The 23546-nt window shown below is 33.2% G+C and overlaps 2 protein-coding genes across 2 annotated transcripts; both read left to right on the forward strand.

Annotated features, from left to right (window-relative positions):
* The first annotated feature begins 6764 nt into the window (after positions 1-6764).
* On the forward strand, positions 6765-12751 carry LOC134251565 (uncharacterized). Its single transcript, XM_062733966.1, has 5 exons — positions 6765-6831; positions 7155-7207; positions 9455-9518; positions 10778-11458; positions 12247-12751. The coding sequence occupies exons 1-5, from the start codon at positions 6801-6803 to the stop codon at positions 12606-12608; spliced, it is 1191 nt and encodes a 396-aa protein (XP_062589950.1). The 5' UTR covers positions 6765-6800; the 3' UTR covers positions 12609-12751.
* A 6136-nt stretch (positions 12752-18887) lies between these two features.
* LOC134251566 (U6 snRNA-associated Sm-like protein LSm2) lies at positions 18888-23140 on the forward strand. Its single transcript, XM_062733967.1, has 4 exons — positions 18888-18966; positions 20929-20996; positions 22108-22198; positions 22419-23140. The coding sequence occupies exons 1-4, from the start codon at positions 18964-18966 to the stop codon at positions 22545-22547; spliced, it is 291 nt and encodes a 96-aa protein (XP_062589951.1). The 5' UTR covers positions 18888-18963; the 3' UTR covers positions 22548-23140.
* The last annotated feature ends 406 nt before the right edge of the window (positions 23141-23546 follow it).

Raw genomic sequence — 23546 nt, forward strand, 5'->3', positions numbered from 1 at the left:
GCATGTAGATCTAGTAAAAGGTCGGTTGACTTTTTCTCTCCAAAATTGAGATTAATTCCCGAAATGACAAGCAGATTGTTCTTTGTGTTTGTGTTTATATTTGTCATAATAAAAAAAGTTTCAGATAATTGTAGTACATGAAGGTATGGCGTGTAAAACGTTGCTTTATTCGATAATCTTGTGATGTATATTCAATATCTTGTGATGTATATTCAAAATCTTGTGATGTATGTTCTAAATCTTGTGGTGTATATTCAAAATCTTGTGATGTATATTCAAAATCTTGTGATGTATGCTCTACAATCTAGTGATGCGTGCAATAATATTGCGTTATGGGAAATACGACGCAATGTTCAGTATTCTAAGAAAGTAAGGACAATTTTCATTGGTTACAAATAATGAAAGTAGCCGGAGCGGTGATCGTCATCTGATGCACACTGATTTCAAACATATACATCACAAGATTATAGAATATACATCACAAGATTTTGAATATACATCACAAGATATTGCACATACATCACAAGACTGTAGAACATACATCACAAGATTTCGAATATGCATCACAAGATATTGAACATACATCTCAAGATTTAGAATATACATCACAAGATTATCGAATAAAGCAACGTTTTACACGCCATAGGAAGGTGTAGAAGTGTAAAACTATTTCTGAGGTAGTAAGACATAAGTTATCAATAGTTTGCCATATTCTGCCACTTTCTCAACATGCAAAACTGAGTCAACCCCCCCCCCCCCCACCACCACCACCACCACTCACACCAATGTTTACCTTTTAAAAAAATCAGTAGGTGTGTATAAGAATGCATGGTTACTGCTTATTATCATCGCAACAGTTTGAGAGAATGTAGAACTTTACTCGCTCTTGTGTGTATGTGTGTGGGTGAGTTAGTAAGTTTGTGCGAAACGGAAGTGTCATTATTTGTATCGGGATCGATGTCGTATCATCCTATTCACTCTTCGCGAGGGGATGCTCCGCTTTGTGGTGCTCTTGTTAAAAGATGTGCTGTTGTGGTATATTCACCATGAGGATTCTTCATCATTCATTATACTTTAATGGATTTGTATAATAAGCAGCGTGGATGATGGATTTCCGGAGACATGAAGAAAAAATCATTAAAATGTAATTTTATCGTGAATAAGCTTCAAAGTTTAATAGTTTCTGGACAGAAAAATTGTTCGGAATTGAAGAAAACAGAAATTAATATAGGGAGCGCAGAACAGAAGATAGATATTTTCAATTAATGTCACTGAGGGATGTTCAATAAAAAAAACTTCTTTTATGTAAATATCGATATTAAAAGTAAACTTCGCACTTCAAATAAAAATGAAACGGCATAAGAAATGAACAAGGTATCCCAGAAGTCAATTCAAACATAAATCCTTCAGATGCAGTTGATAGACAATAGAGTTAATATAACATTGTAACTAATTATAAAAAGATCTTTGAAATAGGTACAAAATATAGAGTTTCATCTGTTAATTGCCTTGGGGATTAAAAAAAACTCTATAAGTAATAATAAGACCAACTGAATTGAAAACTGGGTATGTAATAATTAGTGAACCTTTTATTCACTGTATAATAAAAAAAAAACACATTTCTACGTGTACAACGGGTAAACTTTGAGTAATCAGTACATTATGTAATTGGAGGGTCGTTGTTGGCTTTCTGTCTGCCTTAATTTCTTGCTTAAAGGTTTGGATTCTGTTTATGAGACAAGCTATAGCTGCAAATATAGAAAAGTCGGTAAGGCCGAGGTAATTAATAATTTTGCTTTACGTCTTTTAATTCTTTGAAAAGGAACCTCCTAGCCCTAACAATCAATTAAATAAACTAGTAGTACTGTGAGCACTGAGCTCACTAAATGATACCCCCGCCTCCCATATGATTATAATGGCAAAGTCCAAGTTTTGTTCTGGGAGACCCGAAATAGGGTATATTCGGGTAATTCCGGACAGCGGGTAATTCCGGACAGAAATAAAATGCCTCTGTTTTATGTTATCGTCAATGAAAATCGTCTTATTTTCTCTGAATTGTGTGTATCATTTCGGAAAATAAAACCATTATTCTTTTCTATCATATTCATTTATAATCAAAGGGAATTCCCGATTATTTAGCATGACGTCAATAAAATGACCTTTGCACTTTCTGTTTTGGTGTTGTTGTCGGTTTGCGGGAATATTCAACTTGCCTAAACCAGAGACCAGAGTGAAAAAACTACGAAACAAGTAAGTATTAAATGAAAATATTTAAATAACTGTAATGTTTTAGTTCGAAAGAAGTTAAACATCGAAAAAATTTATGTGACATTAAATTTTTATGCCAAATTTTAACTTGAAATGAAAAAAATTAAATTGTCCGGATTTACCCTACCAAAAAAAATTAAGTGAGGGTAATTGCGGACATAGTTATATTGTGTTCTTTTAGCAGTTCTATGTGATTTATTTTCATCTAGGCCTACATTAAATCTATAAGATTACGAAATTCTAAACTAGGCCTTTTGAATGAGTTGTTTACATAATATCATACATAATAAATTAATTTCAAGAATGTATTATAAGCTGTATGCTACAGAGACTCATGCAGAGTCACGCACTGGGGAAAAAGGGTCGCTGCAGTACTGTAGCTCTCCGAAAAAAAAAAATCAGCCTATTGACAGACCGGAGTATGTATTTTTTTTTCAGCTAGGGAAACGGTGTGAGGGGGCTCTCAAACTAAAATTTTCAGGCACAGATAAAGAATTTTAAAAGCTTTCATAATCATCAATTCGTGTGTGCGCAGGTGTGGGTGGGTGATGTCCGTTACAGTTATCTACAATCTACTAAAAAAAATAATAAAACAGGGGTCAAAATGTGAGCTGGGCGAAGAGTAAATCAAGTCTATAGTAACATGACGGGACAGTCATAAAGTGGAAGAGCTCAAATATATTTAATACTCTGTTCTCCCCCCCCCCTTTTTCCCCTATAAAGCAGCTCTTTTTAAGAGTGAGTGATGATACTATAATTTTTTACAATTTCAACGTACAAAATAAGGTGCCCATAATACGCTCTAAATATTTATTTAAAAATTATACTTATGAAATACTCAAATCTACACATAGTGACACGCATACACATAATAAATTCTTCCTACATCTTATCCATTTCAGTTTTTTACATTTCCGCAGAGATGCCAATTTTAGTCATCCACAACTTAATATGGGCCGTCGGAAATTCGGAATGCACCACTGGGGACTGCAGTGGGGGCAGGGTATAAGCTCCAACATGAAGAAAACAATCCATATGATTGTAATGCGACGCCATTATTAGACGGGCCATATAAGAAGGCATATTTAAAACGGACAGAATGAGATGCCAAAATAGTATCGTCTTTGTTATCGGCCGCAGCAGCGTCCGATCTATTTGTGGTTGAGTTAGAAAGTGCACATGGGGAAATGAGACGTTATTTTTCATTATAGTCATAATTCTTGATTGATAAAAAGTAAAAATCATGAGTAAAATATTTTTAAAAAAAAAACTTGCTTTAATTGTTGTTATTATATTTCAATTTCATTATCATTTCTCGTCAGATAATTGATAATTTATGGTTATATAAAAAGAGTGTACAATAGAAACTCCCCGGTCTGGGAGTATGTAAGATATGAAAGGAAATTGCCATGATATTCCGGAAAATGTTGACGTGATAAAAGTGCATGGTGAATATTCAACTCAGTAAAAATATTGATTTGAATATGCTCTAAAGCTGCAAATGATGCAAAGATAATTTAATTCCCTACATTTTGCACTGCGGCTTGCAGCAGAGCCTACTCTGCATAAGCCATGGGCATTATCACGTGACAAAGATCCAGGGTATCAGCACGTGGTTTATCTTGAGAGGGCTACATCATCATTTTCAATAAATTCTCATCATTCATCATTGACTTATTTTTTTTTTACGTCGATGAATCTATTTATGAGCAAATGCGGTAAAATGTCTATTTATTAATTTAAAAAAAAAAATTACTTTGCTTTGAAGATAAGCTGAAAAAAAAGATTCAACCATTTCTCCTTTGAATATCTTGACGTGCTTTCCTTGCATGTGAAAGAATTTTTTTTACTGCTAAATTTTGTTTGCGGCCGATTTGATGCTTTGCATCAATTTAACTTGTTTACTATTGTACCAGGGTCAAAATGGTTATTAAAACCTAAAGAGGTCCCAGTAGTACTGAATCAACGTGTTGGTCCACAACAGTGATGTTCCATAGGCTGCAGGATTTCGGACGATTCTGTACTTCAACGAGTTGTCCACCAACTCAATTCTTCAAATATCATTTGTGAGATCAAATATTAAAAGTAAATATGACTGTGTAGTCTCGTTTACCCCAGACTCTCGCTCTCGAGCAAAGTCTCGGGCAAAGTCTCGAGAGCGAGAGTCTGGGGAAAACGAGACTAATGACTGTGTGACATTTTTCATTTAAATAAAATTCCGAGAATGCTTTTTTCATATGTGCGTGTTTGTAAAGGGGAAGGGGGGGGGGGGTAGTGACATATCAGTCAGGGTCGGATTATTTATGTTATTCTCATTTGATAATATATAGTTTTATTCTTTTAAAGGACAGATTATTTATTGTCAAATGCAAACTCCCCTCTCATCAAAAACAAATGGTCGTCCTCATAGATTCTGAAGTCCAAAAGTAATAAACGAGATGTAAGATACTTAGAAATTTAATAACTAAATCTCTCTGAATATAACTGCATTAACAACTGAGATGCTTTATATAATAGAGCTGAGGATCTTTGAAATCTTACAAATAATCTAATTACTTACTGTATATGCTATTATTTGACATTGCACGTTTACGCCGCATACAATTACAAGATTGGCCTGTCCGGATTTACCCGCATTGTGTCCGGATTTACCCCACTCTGCCAATACGTTTTATTTTGCTAATATTTGAATAAGACCTGAAGGAAAACAATCTAAAACATTTATTTATCGAGGATTATGTATGGAATTCACACATCGATTCAAAACTGGGTTACCCATCAATCAGTTTCGCGCTGCTATTCCCACCGAATGACGCTTACGTGAGTTTTGTCCGGAATTACCCGAATATACCCTAATTGTCAGATCAAAAAGTAAAATACTAGTAGCAGGTGTAACAAAGAATCGGTGAAAGTCTCATTAAATTTCATTCATCGGTATAAGAGGAGTTGCGGAGAAAGGATGGGTACCCCAAATCGTAACGGACGGACATCCCGATCACTATTTACCCTCCAACTTTTCAAGCGGGGGGTATAATAAATAAATAAACACCTTTCAAAAACAATAGAAGAAATTTATCGATGGAAAGGAAATATTATATAAAACATACATCAGCAATAATATGTTACAAACATTTGAACTCTTTTGAATTTGTTTTTCCTATTCAAGACTTTTTTCTTGTTTCTTTTTTCTGTGTTTGTTTTTAAATGGATTTTCTGAAAACCTATCCGCCCCAGGACTTAAAACAAAGAATTACTTCAGTAGTTACTGTGACCTATGTCATAAATTATTTAAATAGGCTATAATGAAACTTTGGTTAATGAACTCTTGTCTAGTGTTAGTAAGGGAAATCCGTTTAACTTGTCCGCGATTCTACAATGTTTTCCAAAGAAAATTCCTCCTTTTCCTTGAAAAATCATACTGCTTTTCTGTTTTTGCGATAACATTTTCTGCTTTTAACATGCATATTTTTGTTTATTTGTTTGTTTGTTGTTTAACACCCCTCTCCAGAACATATGGAGAAGCCATCGTTTGCCATTGGGAGGCGGCGAATTAAAACCTATACCCGGAATACAGGGACCATTCAGTAATGAGGGATCCTTTCCGTGCAAGCACCTACTGCATGCGACTTGGGACCTCGTTTTTATCAACTTCTCAATTCTCAGCTTTGTTAAATATTCGAACTAATAATTTGATTTTCTTTAAATAATTTTTTTCTAAATGTAGAAATTTAATGCTGATAATGCTCCACTTAAACTCTTGATGCCTCTTAGAATTTGACTTATTAAATTATAAATATTTTAAAAAATAAAACCCATCTCGGATACAGAAATTCCACGAAAACACAGAATCGTTCGATCTCAAACTACAAGGCGTAAAATTTTATACTCGTAAACTGTAATGGCTAGAAGACTTTTATATAGATTTTTTTTTTCAAAATTTTATAATCTTATTCTTGTCTCATCTTCTTTTATTTTCTCCCCTATTAATAGTACATGCATATCTTTTAATAGTTTATAAATGCATATCTTTTTAATTTCCCCCTTTCTTGGAATATGGGAGCGCTTGCATAATTGTGTCTATCTACACTCCCCTGAGAGACCATCAGAAGAGATACTAATATACTTTTATATCGAAATCAAAGCAGAGTGAAGAGATAATTCCAGTAAAAATATAAAATATTAAGAAAATCTACGTAAAGTCTGTGCCTCCTTTATATTGCTTTATTGGCTTAAGTTATAACTGATTTTGTTAATAGACGGGAAAATGTCTGCATATCGATATTCAATTGATATTGGTTCTAGAAGAACGTTGACGTGGTCCCAGGAGTTAGCGAGTAAATCGTGTTGTATGGGGGTTTATACATGATATGTGTCCATTAATTTCCTGTACTGTGTGTATAAAGAACAGAATTTGTTTTTTGATAATTAATTGATACCAATAATTCGGATTCGTTTACGAATTGTGAAAAGAAAAACAAATCTTTAGACGTCATGATTTCAATGATGTATTTATTTATTATCTTATACAAAGAATGGAAGTAAATTATTGGAACTTCTCTACTGGTAAGCTTCTTTCTCTGACATGACAAAATAATTTAAATTAATGAAAACTGTTTTTATTTCACTAAAGTAATTTTTCTTTTTTGATATGGCTTTTAGATGAAGAGTTGGAATTTCTCATAATTACGATTCAAGTAATTATTATTAATTGTGCATGTAAAACTAATTAAAAAAAAAAAGTATTTGTTGCGTTTACAATTTAACATTTTAAAACTCTCGAATATTTTAGGTACATGCAATTTTGATAAATGATCTCATTTTTATATATTAATATTTGTTACGACAATCGATGAATTTGAACAAATAGGTACATTGGACATTCACAGAATTGGATATCGGAATGACTTTTCACGAAAGCCGAATTCTTTGTCTTGTCAAGGTAAAGATACGCCTCAATTCTAAGATACATAATTAATGAAATAACTTAAGTAATTTTGTTTTCCAAGTAGCAATATTTTTCTCTCTCTAATATATGCCGAGAAATCATTTCATTTATTATTTCTTTCAAATATAAATATATCTGCCTCAAATTAATAAATCTAGTAAAATAGATCTAAATATGTTAATATGAAAACTTCAAATTTTGTGTTCAGTGCTATCCGGTAAATTTACAAAATGATATAATTTTAAAACAATTCTGACATATTCACATACGGCTTAGCTGTCTCATTCACGAAAGTCTGTTTTTATCAAAAATATCGAGGAAAAGAGGATTCATTTGAAAAAAACTAATTTATTATCAATGGACATTGATAGAAATATTTTTAGTCAATTTTTTCATAGTAAAATTAGGCGCAGGCTTCTGATAAATAAGTTAAAATTGCAGGAAAAAATAAACCCAACTTCTATGTATGGCACGCCAAATTCACAAAAATGGTATCAACAGCCTTGTTTAAAAAAACGTTTCTGCTAAGTAACTTTCCAAGCACAATTTGGATTAGAGCTGATTTGTAAACTATGGTTAACAACTCTTATCTATTATTAACGATCGTAAATTATAATTTACAGACGTGAATCTATGTTTATCAACAAAATCAATTGTTAACTTTCATGGCATCCGTAGTTAACAACCGTTAAATATAGGTTTTCCCTCGTTAACTATATTTTTGTACTGGTTTCTTCTTTTTTGAGCTTGATCATAGTTTGTTTTCCAAACGTTTTCATGAAAGGCAATTTTGCCAATATTGGACAACATGAAATGTTAAAATAAGTATATACAGTGAAACATGAAATGTTAAAACATGTCTGATTTGGATGTTTTGTGTTCTGAAATCTTCTAGAATATATACAATGTAAACTTTAAGTCCCTTTCAGTTCATTCAATAGTTTTAATATTGTCCAGTGCGGAATGTTGTCCAATTTGGTCAAATTGGTGTCCAGATTAGACAAGTTGTACTGAAGTTAAACCTTCAAAAATGACGTATTTTCTGTAGATACCAGAGCTAGATTACATCATGTATGACTATATCTGGGAACCAAGATTTAGAATCTCCGGAATGAAAACCATTATCGATTAAATTAAATTGAGATTAACTTTGAAACTCGATTCATGGGTTTGCGTTTGTGTAAGCGGCCTTGAATTGATGAAGTGTCAATAAAACCTAAGAAAAATGGGCACTCTCTGACCTTTTCGAGACCTTTCTAAGACTTTTTTGTGTGCTGTACTAATTAAACCATTTACTAATTATTATTTCCTATATACTAGCCATGAGAACTCAGATGTTGTCAATGTACTGTTGTATTGTTCTCAACGAAATCTACAATTCAGCTTGACCTTTCATTTCAAATCACAGGTTCTTATCGTGATTATTGATGAATTTAAAAAAAAGAAGAAAAGAAAAACAAACCCTGTCAACCTAATTTCATTTATTTTACCCCCCTTCTCAATCTATCAGATTTCCTCTTGTTTCCAGACATACTTATTCTTAAACCTCACTGTCGATGTAGACTATTTAAAAATCTTGATTCACATAAAAACTTTAATCATAGTAATATAAAAAGGCTAAAGCAAAGTATTTAATAAGCGCGAGTTTTTAAGGTGGAATGCCACACCTATTTCTTTGAGTCATCCTTTTTAAACAATGGTTTCAGCATTGAAAAGTCGATATTAGCTCTTAATTATCTCTCGCGAAACACGGATCCCTGTTGAAACGGTTAGCAGAGGCTGTTTGAGGAAAGTGTCTTTTCCTGAGAGTCAAAAAAAAAAAAATGCCCAGAGATATTATACACATCTTTGTAATAAAACACTCATCCAATGGCTTGCGACGATGGTGCAGTCACTATAATATAAAAAGCTCAATATTGGTATTTTTGATATAGAATGCTTGTTCACAAAAGCAATTGTCAATAGTTTTTGATGCAAAAAAAAAATACTTGAATACCACAGCTCAAATTCAGGATCAAGAGATACGAGTATTTAAATATTTAACCGTTTTAAGGAGAGGCATTCAAAAACTATTCGCACATAAGGAGCAAAATGATGAATCCATTTATCTTAACTTACAAAAGTATTATCTAATAGGAATGATTCTTTGTAAAGTCTGGATTTGAAACCATTCAAATTTAGATTAAACCACAGTTCTGCCGTATTTTAAATCTATATCCTAACTTTATCCCATATTTGCAGGAAACCTTGGGTTGGAAAATGAAGAAAATCTGCGGTTTTGTTTTCTTTGGAATATTGATTGAAGGTAAATCTTTCTTGAATGCCAATAGCAAAAAAATCGTCAAACAAGTTATATCATGGTTACTAAAGACATGTGATTCAGCTTCATGTACATATATCTCGACGTCATTTGTGTATGTGAAGAATAATACGATTCAAATAAAAGTAATCAAATAAAATCATTGAAGAACACTCCTTGTGTTGAAATTAAAATGTGATGTGTTTAAAAGAAACGGAGAATTTGATCCTCGTTTATTTTTTCATGTAAAAATACCGAATAAGATGAGTTTGTGAAACACAGATCCCCCGTATATGGCACTTTATGGAGAAAAGTCATGTTTCTCAAATGTAAGTCAAAGTCCAAGGTCAAGAGATCAAAAATGTTATTACATGTACCCATATATACAGGTGAAATATGAAGCCCAAATACTATAACCGTTCAAAAATTATGTCAAAGGTTAGAGTTTTCAAAAATTCGATCAAACTAAGGTGAAGGTCAACGTGTCAAAAGTAAGTGTACCTGGGTTGAATTCTTCTCACAAGGAATAAACCTGTGAAATATGGAAGCCCTAATACTATCCATTTAAAAGTTAGGGTCAAAGTCAAAGCTGGTTTAAAAGTGGGTCAAATTCTAAGGTCAAGGTAAATAAATAATTTAAAAATCTTTATCCAAGGAAAGGTCTTGTCAAAATGAATACATAGGTGTAAGAAAGCCTTCCACTTTATAACTGTTCAAAAGTTATAGCCAATGTTAAATTTAGGTATATTTTTTCAAAAGTTGGTCAAACTGCAAGGTTAAGAGATTGGTACCCAAAGAAAAGTCTTATCACAAGAAAAAGGCCTGTAAATTAATGAAAGCCATAGGTCCAACCAATCAACAGTTATGGGCAAGGCTAAACTTTTTGCGGACACACGTACAAACAGGCTGAAACAGCTAAACACAGACAACTCGAGAGACAACTAGACAGACGGACGGTCAGCGCAAAAACTCTACACCTATGAATCTTCTATTACAGGGGGCATAAAAGTTATGTTTTAGTAACACAATTAGATTTCATCTCACTTGCACATGGCATCGTTTTTTAATAAATTATATTTCTTCGGGATGGGGGCTTGTTGTGCTGTTTCATTTTTTTTTTACAACCAAATATTATGAAAATAAACATTTTTGATATTAAAAAGAAAAGTAAAGTTTGAAAAAATGTTAAAGCAACAAACATCCCGCCCTTAACCACCATGCCCCGATGCTAGGTTCCTGTCTAACATACTGAATTTTCTTTCTAGTGGTTCCAACATTGAGTTTCAGTTCAGCAAAATACGTCTGGCCGTTGACTGATTCTACATATACCTACGAAATAAAGAATTCCAAAGCTGGAGACTACACTCAATGTGGATTCCACTTCGCGGGTAACCATCCTTCGTTTGCGGGACCCCCACTACAGTTAAATGGTTATACATATCCTTACATAGACATTGACATTGACAACAGTAACGAGTTTAAATCGTTTTCTTTCGCATTGTCAGTTAATATCGCTGGTTCAGTTGGATGCATTTTCCATTTCAAGTCCACGACAACGGGTTCTAACGTCATCACGGACGTCAGTGTCTGTGTTAATGGTACCTCACTCCAGATGGAGGTGACATCATCAACAGGAGTATCAACTGCTTCACTATCGCCGTCTACGTTTCAAGGTCAATGGTTTGTGGTGCAGGCAGGAAGAAACTTTGATAATACAGAGATGAAGTTTATGTCAAGCTACAGTGGCGATACTGCTTTAGTTTCTGATATTCATGGCTCTAAAATCTTGGGACTGCCAGGGACTTTTCGAATCGGAGCTAAGCACGACATGACTATGGCGTTATCATTAGAAGTGACATGTTTCACAATGTACGACGTTACAACAAATGCGGCAAGTGCTGTAACAGATATTGAAAGTCAATGCAAATCACCCCCTTCAGTATCAGGTAAGCAAAATTCTCATTTAAGCATAAGTTTTCGGGAATTTTTTTCAAGGCTCAAGACATACTGAACTGATGACTCACTGCAGAACAACAAAATCACAGGTACTCGTGTAGCTGCAATAATGTAGCGTTCTCTAACAGAAAAAAAACATGTTCGTGAACACGGATGTCCCCAGATACATGTAGCAGCCGTATAGCAGCTAATAGCAACGTTTGAAGTTTTTCGCAAGTGCAAGTCAAACGCTGAAAATGTTCAAAATTGTTGGTATATCTAAAGGAAGGTCTTGTCAGAAGGAATACACATGTGAAGTTTGAAAGCCCTTGTTCTAACTGCTAAAACGTTATGGAAAAGGTTAGAGTTTTTTAAGTAGGTCAAACTCTAAGGTCACGGTAAAAAGGTAAAAACAAAAATATTTATACCCATTGAAGTCTTTTCACAATGAATATGCGTGTATATTTTGAAAGCCAAAGCACCTACTGTTCAAAAGTTATGGCTGCAATCAAAATTTGGTAATTTTTGGTGAAAGAGGATCAAATTCTAAGGTCAAGAGATCAAATTTGGTGGTACCCTAAGAAAGGTTTTATCACAAGAAATACACTTGTGAAATATGAAAGTCATAGCCCAATCCATTCAAAATGCATGGGTAAGGTAAAAGTTTTTGTGGACAGACAGACAGACGGACAGGGCAAAAACTATATATCCCTGAATCTCCGAATACGGGTTCATAAAAATTGAAAGGGCTACATTATTGCAGCTAAGCCATAAGAAGATATTTTTATATTATTTCTAGGTCTCCCTACCCCATCGGCGGGTTGCCCTGTCGCAGACACGACACAGCCTCCGTCTGCCACCACAGCTGCTACGTCTCAATGCACAAGGACAAGTTCTGCATTTCCTAATCAACGAAATGGATTCTTTATTCTCACAGTTAAAGACAAGACTTATTCCGATCCAGCCAACCTAATAGCAACCTTTAGTGTTTTCAACATCCGACACTGTGCTGAATTGTGTTTAAGATATAATCAATGTTTTTCATTTCTGTTAAAGAGGATGGATGTAGAACTTTCAAATTGTACCTTGTTTAAAACTCGTTCTCCGTCCAATTCTGGGCCATTGTTGAGTAGTAACTTGTATGCGGTAAAGTGTCAATAAGATGAGATATACTAGATGTTTTCCCTACATAATTCATTACGCTGGAACTCAAGACCACCCCCTTTTTTTCTTAATCGGTTAAGCATTAATTACAGGTTGGCACCACCTGATTTTGTTATTGTGCTTTTGGGTAAAAAAAAAAAATAATACTGTATACAGGCTTATTTTCGCCCCGTCTTCTTTTCGCCCTTTCACACTTCCAAACAATTTTGCCCCGTTTTATATTCGCCCAATCATAGTTTTGTTTAAGAAATTATATTATATTCTTTGAATTCGCCCCGTTTTAAATCGCCCAAATGAGAGTAGGGCGAAAGGGGCGAAAATTAAACGGGGGCGAAAATTTCCCTGTATACAGTATTACATCTATATTTCTATGATCATGACACAATTTTGCAATTGTGATATTTTATATGCTTGTCAGGAGAAATTGGTCATGCTTCTTCAACAAAGGTCAAAGTCAAAAGATCAATGCTAATTTCCGAATAGCTGCAGATCTGCTCGCTGCTCTAAAAAATATGGTTGATGATCAGAGAGCTCAAGTGCTATCAGTAGAAAAAAATGTAAATTGATTGCACACAACATATTGTGCTCAGTTCGGTACTAATTTCTTAGAATTCTTACCACATCTGAACAAAAGCCCTGTATTGAGGATAAAAAATAGTAAAACAAGATGTGTCTGTGAAACACTGATGCCCCCGTATGACAACATAGCAATTATGAAACTTTTCTTAAATTGCAAATTAAATATGTTGGTATCCAAAGTAAGGTCTTCTATGGAACGCCATCACTGCCTTATAGCATACAACTATGCATTTATTATGTCAATTTATCATTACGTGATGTGAACATATCTTTACGTTATGTCCATTTTTTATGAGATGATGTAAATATATCTTAAACATCAATGCATTACATGAATTTCCTTTCATTATGTCAGCACTTCATAACTTGAAGTAAAAAATTCATTATGTGAAGTGATAATTTGTTTACATTGTTTTAAAACTTTATTACGTGGAATGAATGTTTCTTTGCATCATTTCATTTCTTTTATATAAGAGGTCGAAATTGCATTACGTCAAGTAAATTGTGTTTTATAATGAAACTTATCATATATTACATGAAGTCAAAAGCCCATTCCTTTTTGAGAGTGTATATTTCTTTTATATCAAAGCACTATTATACGGAAGCCCGTTGGTGCCACGTACGAAAAATATTTTATCTGGCGGCCGCCACTTATTATTTGGCGGCCGCTACTTATAATTTTTTTTTCTGACTGACCTCCTCTTTCAAAAAAAGATGCTACGTCACTGGAGTTAGTAATTTTTTAACCATTCCAGGGACAAAATTCTAGTACAAAAATCTACCAGTCGCTCATATAAATCAATTGAATGTGCCTTAGTAAGCATGCATGGGCACATATCAGTGGCGGATATGGGAATCTTGAACAAGGAAGGGGGACGGTATATGGTTGGAGACAAAGGGCGGAAAGTGGAGAAGCTCTCAGGCTTTATAGTTTTACAGAAAAAAGTTTTCAACTTAATTCAGCTAAACTTAATGTGAAACTATTGCAATGTCCAACGAAGTTTAAGACTCTTATATAAAAAAAAAATCAAAATAAAAAGAAAAAAAAAATATTGCTGCACAACTCATAATATTTGATTTATTTAATTATAAGATTAAAGTAAACAACATTGAATTTCGACGTGACTTTGATTCACAGTCGCAGTGTTAAGGCTATGCACGTTTCTAGATTGTCAATCATTTGTCGATTCAAGTTTTCATTTAAAGATGTCATTCCCAAATCGCTGAAAATCTCTTCTACGACAGTTTTCTCTCCCGCCAATTTTAGTGCTTGCGGAACGCGGAAAATACGTTATGCTCATATAAAGGCCGAGGATACCCGTGTTCGCATAACGTAATAGTGAATCAACATAATGTAGAAGAGTGCGCACTGTATGACATGAGCTTTTCACATCGGTTAATGAAAACTAAGATGTCATGAAAAGTAAACATAACGAAATGCAAGTTGACGAAATATAATTGTAGTATGTGTAAATGTCATAAAGAGTTGACATAATGTAATGGAAGGTTGACACAATACAATAGTAGTGTGGGTTAATGTCATAAATAGTTGACATAATGTAATGGAAGTTTGACACAATGCAATAGTAGTGTGGGTTAATGTCATAAAGAGTTGACATAATGTAATGGAAGGTTGACACAATGCAATAATAGTGTTGGTTAATGTCATGAAGAGTTGACATAATGTAATGGAAGGTTGACACAATGCAAAAGTAGTGTTCTGCTATTAGGCAGTGACGGCGTTCCATAGTCTTCTCTTAAGAAATACAATTGTGAAATATGAAAGCCCTAGCATTATCTGTTCAAAATGTATAGCCAACGATAAGTTTTTGAAAGGTGGGTCAAACTCCAGGTCAAAGTCAAATGGTCAAAGTTATTGGTATCCATTAAAAGATCTTGTCACAAGGATTATATATGTGAAGTATGAAAGCCCTAGCCCTAACAATTCAAAAGTTATGGCTGAGGTTGAAGTTTTTTTAAGTGCGTAAATCTCCAAGGTCAAGGTCAAAGTTGTTGGTATTAAATGCATTAAAGGTCTTGTTTCAAAAAATAAATGTATGAAGTATAAAAGTCCTAGTATCTACCGTTCAAAAGTTATGGCCAAAGTAAAAGTTTGAAATTTTTGTGTACAACTGTGTCAAACTCCAAAGTCAAGGTCAACAGGTCAAATTTAAGAATGGTCTTGTCACAAGGAATACAAATGTGAAAGTCATAGCCCCACCCAGTCAAAAGTTATTGACAAGGTTAAAGTTTTGCAGACCAACAGCTAGACAGACGGACGGACACGGAAAAAACTAAATATCCCCGAATCTTTGATTACGCGGGCATAAAAATATAAGAGATATGTTAGGAACAATGAAACATAAGGAGATAACAAACAGTATTCAAGATCACAAGTCCATCAAACAATACAAAATAGGAGCAGAGAAAACACGGACCTCCAAAACATCAGAGGTGCTGGAGGTAATATTTTCAGGTGGCAGTATGGAAAAGAAGGCTCTCCATTCTGTCTAGTTGTGCAGCTAATTTCTGAGATACGGGTGCCGAGATGATTATGATAAAGTCTTCATCAAACAACATAGAAGAGGTAGCACGAAGAAGTACTTGTGTGTGACAGACAAATTTGAATATATTTTTAACCATTTTCTTATAGACACCAACAGATTTTGAGGTCAATTAAATTTCAAGGTCAAAAGGTGGGACTTGTTCATACAACCAAATATCTATTCATTTTTTCTTATTTAGAAACAGATATACTGTTTTGTGAAATCATGTTTCTCTATATTTACAAGATTTTAGCACAGATTGTTTAAGAAGTCATTAGTAGATGATTTTAAATGATTGATGTGACTATGGGGTGATGCGGCTGATAAAGTTTATATACCCGGGGTATAAGGTAAACACCTCCTATTGAGCGAAGGAAACGCGCTAAGCATTGATTCGTTACCAATTAAAGTACACATATAATACAAATGAAAAGAAGAATTATTAATCAGGGTTACATAATTCGGTGATTGACTTGTTTCCTTTAATTACTGGTAATTCTACTTTTATTTAAGATAAAAATAAATGTAATTAACACAAGTCCTACCGTTTTATTGATTCAATTGTCCTGGGAAAGGGAGATCCCATCTTTTTAAATCGAACCTAACTTTTGAAATATACTGTTTTTCCTTATTCATGTGTAGTGTTGCTAGATTTTATTTACTAATATTATACTTTCTTGTAAATTGGTTGAATCTGATTCGTCGAGAAACATAAAAAAATTGTTTAAGAAACACTAACTGTATTAACCGCTGAAAAATGAAGCCACGCCCTCCAGCGTAACAACATTCAACTGCTTGACGACGGGTGATATTCCAAAAAATGTTGATAGCGCAGAATTTTTGTGCGCAAGGTTCACTGTAATATGTTTTTGCATAAAACATTCAATATAATATAATAAATATTGCATGTAGCTGTGTGTAACTTTGAAAATTTTCACCCTTCGAAAAACCATGCATTGTCAACCTCAGATGCGACTCGGTTTTCTTGGGGTGAAAAATTTCCATGTTACACTCAACTACATGCAATATTTATATATTTGAAAATAATAGCTTCAAATAAGAATCCACCATTTCTCACCAAAATAGTACCCTTTTAAGGCAATATCTGGCTTAGGTGAAAGGAATGTCTTTCTGGATTTAAGTTGATGACACTGTTTTTATTTCGTTTTGGCACTGCATGATTTCCATACTAAGCAACCAACAGTAAAATTTACTGTTGGTTGCTTAGTATTATTATTTAATAATATCGTAGAACGTGTAACAGACTTAAAAGAATTGAATCATTTGAAAAATTGTTTCAATTATTAACTGTTCTACATGCACCATATGTCCGTAAGAACTACATGTACCATGTCCGTAAGAACAGGGGGCAGGGGTCACTAATGACCTAATCTTTTTGTTTGTCAATAAATTTTGGTAGTACTCCATCTTCACATTGAACTATTTGCCCCTTCAACTGAAACTGCTTCCTACTGATCTTCCTCGGTCATTATTCTTTGATTTATATCAGAATGTTATCAACGGATTATCAGATCAGAGACAGTACATATAACAGTACAAGAAATTCTATGCACCAAAACCAACGACTTGTCGACACTTTATTATACACTGTACAAACCATCCCATGATAAAATTAAAGTCCAGGATTATTGACAACTTTTTTAAAAAATGAAAATGGAACTCGTAAATTTGATTATTTACAAAATTGTTTTGTTAATTTTTTTGATCACACAATACTCTGGAGTTGATATTTTAAAAGGAGATTTAGTTTCTAATTGACAGTATCTATGTAGTTCCTCAATTAGATTTGGTCATCCAATAATCCTTTTGGAATTTCCATGAGTACTAATTGTGCACCAATACTGTAAACCTCTAGGGTTTAGAACTGATATTTCATTTGAACATTTTAAACTTGGATTATATTAATAAACATATTTTTTGTATTTGCAAATAACCAGTTTTTAACAACGTATTTTTTTTTTTGTTGATGACTAGTATTCAGACGATATATAAATATCAGTACTGGAGGAATGGTTGCATAAAGTGTAGAAAGGCCGTATGGGGGAAGTATGTTATTTAATTTGCTTGAGATGTCGAGCCCCCGTTGTTTAGCTTACCTTAGCTTAATGCTCAAGGGATCTTTTCTGATTACATTTTGTCCGTCGGTCTGTCCGTGTGTAACTCAATAAACTATTCAACCAAACTTGCCTCAAAGCATCTTAAGGTAAAGGGGATTCAAGTCTTATCAAAGAAGGGTCAAACTCAAAAGTTCTTCGAAAATCCACATTTAATTTGCACAACTATATTTTATTTATTTATTTATGCACACAAGCAATCTAATTACCGTCTTCCTTGGAAGACGGTATTGTATAGTTGAAGTTTTTTTACAGTCTTCGGACTATGCACTTCCTCTCTTTTGTGATTGGTAGAAAATGCATGATGAGAAAATTTTCAATTATTTCATTGGTTGAAAAGCTGTTCAAGGCAAGGGAGATAACTTTCTGATGATCTAATTTTCGTACGACTTAACAAGTTTTCAAGATTTTCAATCTTAAAAAAAAAATGACAAAACGAACAATAAAATCAAGAGTAATTAATTCCTAATAACATGATTTTTTGTATAGCAAACTTCATTATAAATAAAATTTGATTTTTATTGCTTGCAGGCTTTACAATTTGTTATTATTCTTTTCCCCTTTCTTGTTTGAAGAAGGAAATGGAATCAGCCGAGGTTTGCCGAAAGCTCTCGGCGAGTCAAAGTTTACGGAGATGACCGAGCGACAACCGTGGTAGAGCTAATTTTGCCAGTAAAAAGCTAATGTAGAAATACAAAATCAAGAAATTCAAAAGAATTATACGGCCTGATAGGTGTAGATCAGTTTACAGTTTAAGATTGTTGCTAAAGACGGGAAGCTTTTTAAAAAAGCTCTACTTGTTGAAATTAGTTGTTTGATCCGCTCGCATACTCGCTGTACTAAAGATATAATTAGATAATGGCACATAAAACAATGAAAATAAAACTTTCGAGAAAATGCCTGTATGTATGGGATTTTGAATACGGTATCCCAAAGTTTTGGTCTATCCCCAGGTCTTTTTCAATTTCGGAAACAACAACCTAACCTAATAAACCCGACATAGTACTGTACGATATGTTTTGTTCGTCGATGGTACGAATAATTTTGAGAGAGAGTTGATGTATAACTTAAAGAGCCGGTGCTGCACGCAAAATGGTAAAAAAGAGCATATATTTTCTTGCTTTAGTCAGTTTTGTGAATTCGATGAAGATGAGTAAAGTCATATGATGAACTGTATGTTTTGACATATCTATTTTATAAACAATTACCGAATCAATTGAAAATCAGTTTGAATTTTCTCTGTTGTTTTGCATGCGAAGAAAAAAATGAAACCAGGAACGTTAAGGACATACACAACATAGTCTTGAACTTAAATTTAATATTTCCTGTTTAATTTAAAAGTTCAAATCAGTGAAGGACCTTTTTGTGACTTTATGATGCCTGGTTTACTGTAGTCTTTACACCTACTATCAACCAGGTCCAGTACAATCACTAGATTTAGCTACATAGTTTGATTTACCTACTTAGCTTTATTTAACTACCTGAGGGGGAACAAATAGACAGAGTACAATAAAGTCAGAGACATATATATGGTTTTATATGTCTCTGATAAAGTACTTCAGAGTACGCTAGAAAAATTGTGTAATTTGATATAATTAGACTGTTTATTTATGTATATACAACTTGATTAAACAGTATTATAAAATTATATTGCAATATTTGTCTCAAATATTTGAGGTTGTAGCGATATTTTGACAAAAAAGCAACATTCATGATTCAATGCATTAAAGGTTATTAATACCCCAATCTCGATTACTATTTTGTTTCAGACTTATTAATTTCAACTAAATTTTATTTGTCAAAAATTAAATTAATTGCATTTTGTAAAATTTAAAATATTTTTCACATTAACAATGAAACATTTGAAGTTAAATTAGATTGGGACTGGGATCAAATGATAAACCATAACCTGAAATCAAAAATTAAAATAGCTTCTAAAACATGTAAAATAAGCAAAATAAGCAAAAAAAAATTTTTTTAAATATATATTTATAATTTTAAACCAATCTAGAAAAACATATAAAAACAGTTTAATTGCATTATATTATAAAATTTTACTAGTGTACACCAAAAGTACTCTATCGTACTAGCATATCTGTTTAGTAGGACCGTACCTGAGGTAGGTTTATTTAGCTACCAAATCAATCTATTTCTTTAAAAAAAAAAAAGCATTTTTCTCAGGATATGCAGAAAATCTCATTTTGATGCAGTGATCATTTTCAACTTTGAACTCATCTGAAAATAATTCATGTAAAAATCACTCTTGAAGAAATGTCTTTTTCTGTGCAATTGCAATCAAAGTTCTTCAAGTTTTGGGACTTTGTATGAAAGTTAAAACAGTTGCTCCTTGAATGAAACAACAAAGAAGTCCAGTTCTGGTTAACATGATGATAGGGTGGTAATTATTCACCACAATGTGAAGTTATCATACTCATTCATGCCTCACCGCACAGTTAGAACAGTTACTCAAACAATGAAATTACGTGTTGTTCTCTAAATTGTCCAAACGCAGCAATGTATAAACTATCTCTGTTTTTTAAAAACGCCATAGTATAAATATTAATAGTCATTTACTTGCGATTTTTTGTCTCTTTAATAAAGAGAAAAATTTTGAAAAGTTGCATTGAAATAGCTAAATAAAGCTACCTGAGTTAGGTAAATAAGCTAAGTAGCTAAATCTAGTGATTGTACTGGACCTGTCAATGATCAATGATTTTGAAAATACATGTACCAGCTAAAACTACATTTATATTAATTTACCTTCAAGGAATACTAACATTATATTCATTTTATATCTGGTTAAAACTTCTGGACCAGTGGTTACTAGTATATATGTTGGTTTCTACTGTAAGAACATCTATGGTACTAGCATTTAAAATTGAGAATATCTTTGAAAACTATGAACGGAAAAAGTATTTTGTAGATTTTGTAAATTTTGTGCATATCACTATATATATGTTGCATATCTCCTTAATACGTTCCTGATAAAAGCCATTGAATACTTATTTTGAGACTTTTACAAATGTATGACAAGTAAACTTTTTTGTTATATTGTAGCTTTTCTATTCCTTTTTTAAATCACTAGTTGGGAAGGATGTTGTAGTTGAATTAAAGAATGATCTGAGGTAAGTTAATATGCTAATAATTTGATAATCATTATACAAATGAATGTGTACACTGAAGTACACAGGTAGCTGCACTTTTCAAATTAGCAGCGATTTGGCTAAGTGACTGTGTAATTTGTTTTCAATAGGCACATCAAAATTCAAACAGTAGTCTGAAATATCTGACTTTTTCCAGGCTTTTCTACGATTTTGATATTTTAGGTGCCAGGAAAATGTTAGAACCGGCGCCATTATGAAAACTGGGAATTTTGCTGTCTTCAACTGGAGTTAAGGCCATAATAAAAATATTCCTAGATTCTCATCCCCGCCCGCCCCGATTTTATACCCCCGCCTCGATTTTTTTTATTTCTGTTTTTCTTCGTCTTAATTCTGATCGGGATCGGTATTCATCTACCATTCTACTTTCGTTTTAAATCTCGCGAAAGTCGACATGATTTTGACAGCTGAAAAGATGGTTATTGCTGTAATACATGCGTATATATTATAAATAAGGGTCATTGGTTGAAAAAGATCGGTGATGATGTGAAGTAAGAGATAATTAAACCTTTACTATGACTTTTAATCGGGTATTTTAGATAAAATTACATCGATTGACCAGGTCAATAAAAAATCTGCAAAATTGAAAAAATAAAAAATATAAAATAAAAGCCGCCCGCCCGCCTTGATTTTTAAAAAAATTCGGATGAGAATCTAGCTATTTATTTATTATGGCCTAATTTTAAATACTTGCGAACCGAACTCAATAGGATTAATCAAAAGCACAATGGCTCTTAGTACTCAACAATATCGATGAAAAGAAAATATCACTCCACATTTTGTTACAGGACTTGCAAGATTTTAAAATACTCGAAATGACAATGTGATAAAATCTTTTCTACGGATTGTATATTTCATTAAAGAACCATAGAAATGCTTTTGCCAAGTACTAAAAGTATTGTACTATTGATAACTTGTGACGTTGAAATTTAATTCGGTTCGCAAGTATCTAAAATCAGCTCGAGAATTTCCCAGTTTTCCTTATGGCACTGGTTCTGATGTTTTCCTGGCAGCTAAAATATCAAAATCTTCAAAGTAAGTGACTGTTTTTCATGTTAACACTGTGATCTTTCAGTATTTGTGGAACCCTGCATTCAGTGGATCAGTTTCTAAACATAAAGCTGACAGACATCACAGTAACAGATCCAGACAAATACCCTCATATGGTGAGTCATGTGTGACATGAGTATTGCTCTTTTTTTTAAATTATTTCATGAAAGCCAAAAATGCAAATATTTTTGAAACTTTCATTAATAAAAAAAATTAAATAAATTAAAAAGAATTTTACACCTGTTTTACAAATAATATTTTGTTTGAAAAGAAGATCGATTCTCTGGTATAATATAGCAACATGTAAATAAAGAAAAAAAATTCTGCTTTTTTCAGTTATCTGTGAAGAACTGTTTTATTCGTGGGTCTGTTGTGCGATATGTTCAGCTCCCAGCAGATGAATGCGACACTCAGCTGCTACAAGACGCAGCACGCAAAGAAGCGGCTCAGAACAGACAGAGGTGATGAAATACAGGCTTGTTTAACCACATAAAGAGTAAAGAGGCAGCTTGATTGACGTGTTTGAGCATTAGAAACTGTTGTTCAAATATAACAAATACAGATGTACATGTGTAGTAGGTATGACCTACAGACAAGTGGATTCTTATGCTTCAACCTTTTTTCATTTATTATTTCATTTTTTTCTTAATTTAGACAAAAAATATATCATGTCTTTACAAGGTTGAAGTAATTTCAGTTGAACATGTAATTTCAACAGATTTCAAGATGTAAATTCATGTGAAGTATTTCTATACTTTGTGTCATACTTTATATTTTGTAGCAAATATGTTACCTACATTTTTGATGTTTGATATATGAAAAACTCTTTCATTATAAAAACTAGTAGTATTGGCTTTAATCACTTACAAACCATATTCTGCCTCCAGAGACTCATTTTATTTTAGAAAAAAATTCTGTTAAAAAGGCACCAAAAATGGCAAATGTATTAATTGTATCATTTCTGGTGTTTAAGCTTTACATGCATCATATGTTGCACCTAAACTATCATGGTTTTGATGTTGTACATTAAATAAAAAAAAATATCAAGAAGAAAATAATGTTTATAAATATTTCTCTTGTCAGAAGCGTATTTTGATTGAACAATGTATTTACTTACAGGCATGTAGCATTAAGGCAGAGAGGGGCAGCCCCCTTTTTCCAAACAGAACCTTGACTATTGAAATTGTTCATTGAAAGGCTGGTTGCTTCCCCCCCTTCCGCTTTTTGTTGCAGTATTGTCCAATAATGGAAATGTAGTTCATATATGTATAAAATATGGCACAGAAAGAAGTTGAAAGCTACCTACCACCCCCCTCAAAATAGGATTTGTGAGCTTAGACTATTCCCCCATTTATTTGCCTGTGAAGTTTTAAGTTGAAATTTTTCTCTGGCTGCCCCCTCCCCCACTTTCCAAAACGATGCTGCTGTACATACCTGTTTACAAGTACTCATACTGTATACCTC

This window comes from Saccostrea cucullata, unplaced genomic scaffold (genome assembly GCF_032062105.1).
Source record: "Saccostrea cucullata isolate Sc308-1 unplaced genomic scaffold, CSIRO_AGI_Scuc_v1 ctg37, whole genome shotgun sequence".
NCBI classification, from domain to species: domain Eukaryota; kingdom Metazoa; phylum Mollusca; class Bivalvia; order Ostreida; family Ostreidae; genus Saccostrea; species Saccostrea cuccullata.

Coding starts and splice junctions, on each gene's coding strand:
- LOC134251565 (XM_062733966.1), top strand. CDS start 6,801: ATGGAAGTAAATTATTGGAACTTCTCTACTG. Junction 7,208..9,454: donor GAATTCTTTGTCTTGTCAAG/GTAAAGATACGC, acceptor CCATATTTGCAG/GAAACCTTGGGTTGGAAAAT. Junction 9,519..10,777: donor CTTTGGAATATTGATTGAAG/GTAAATCTTTCT, acceptor TTTTCTTTCTAG/TGGTTCCAACATTGAGTTTC.
- LOC134251566 (XM_062733967.1), top strand. Junction 20,997..22,107: donor GAATTAAAGAATGATCTGAG/GTAAGTTAATAT, acceptor GTGATCTTTCAG/TATTTGTGGAACCCTGCATT. Junction 22,199..22,418: donor CAGACAAATACCCTCATATG/GTGAGTCATGTG, acceptor TGCTTTTTTCAG/TTATCTGTGAAGAACTGTTT.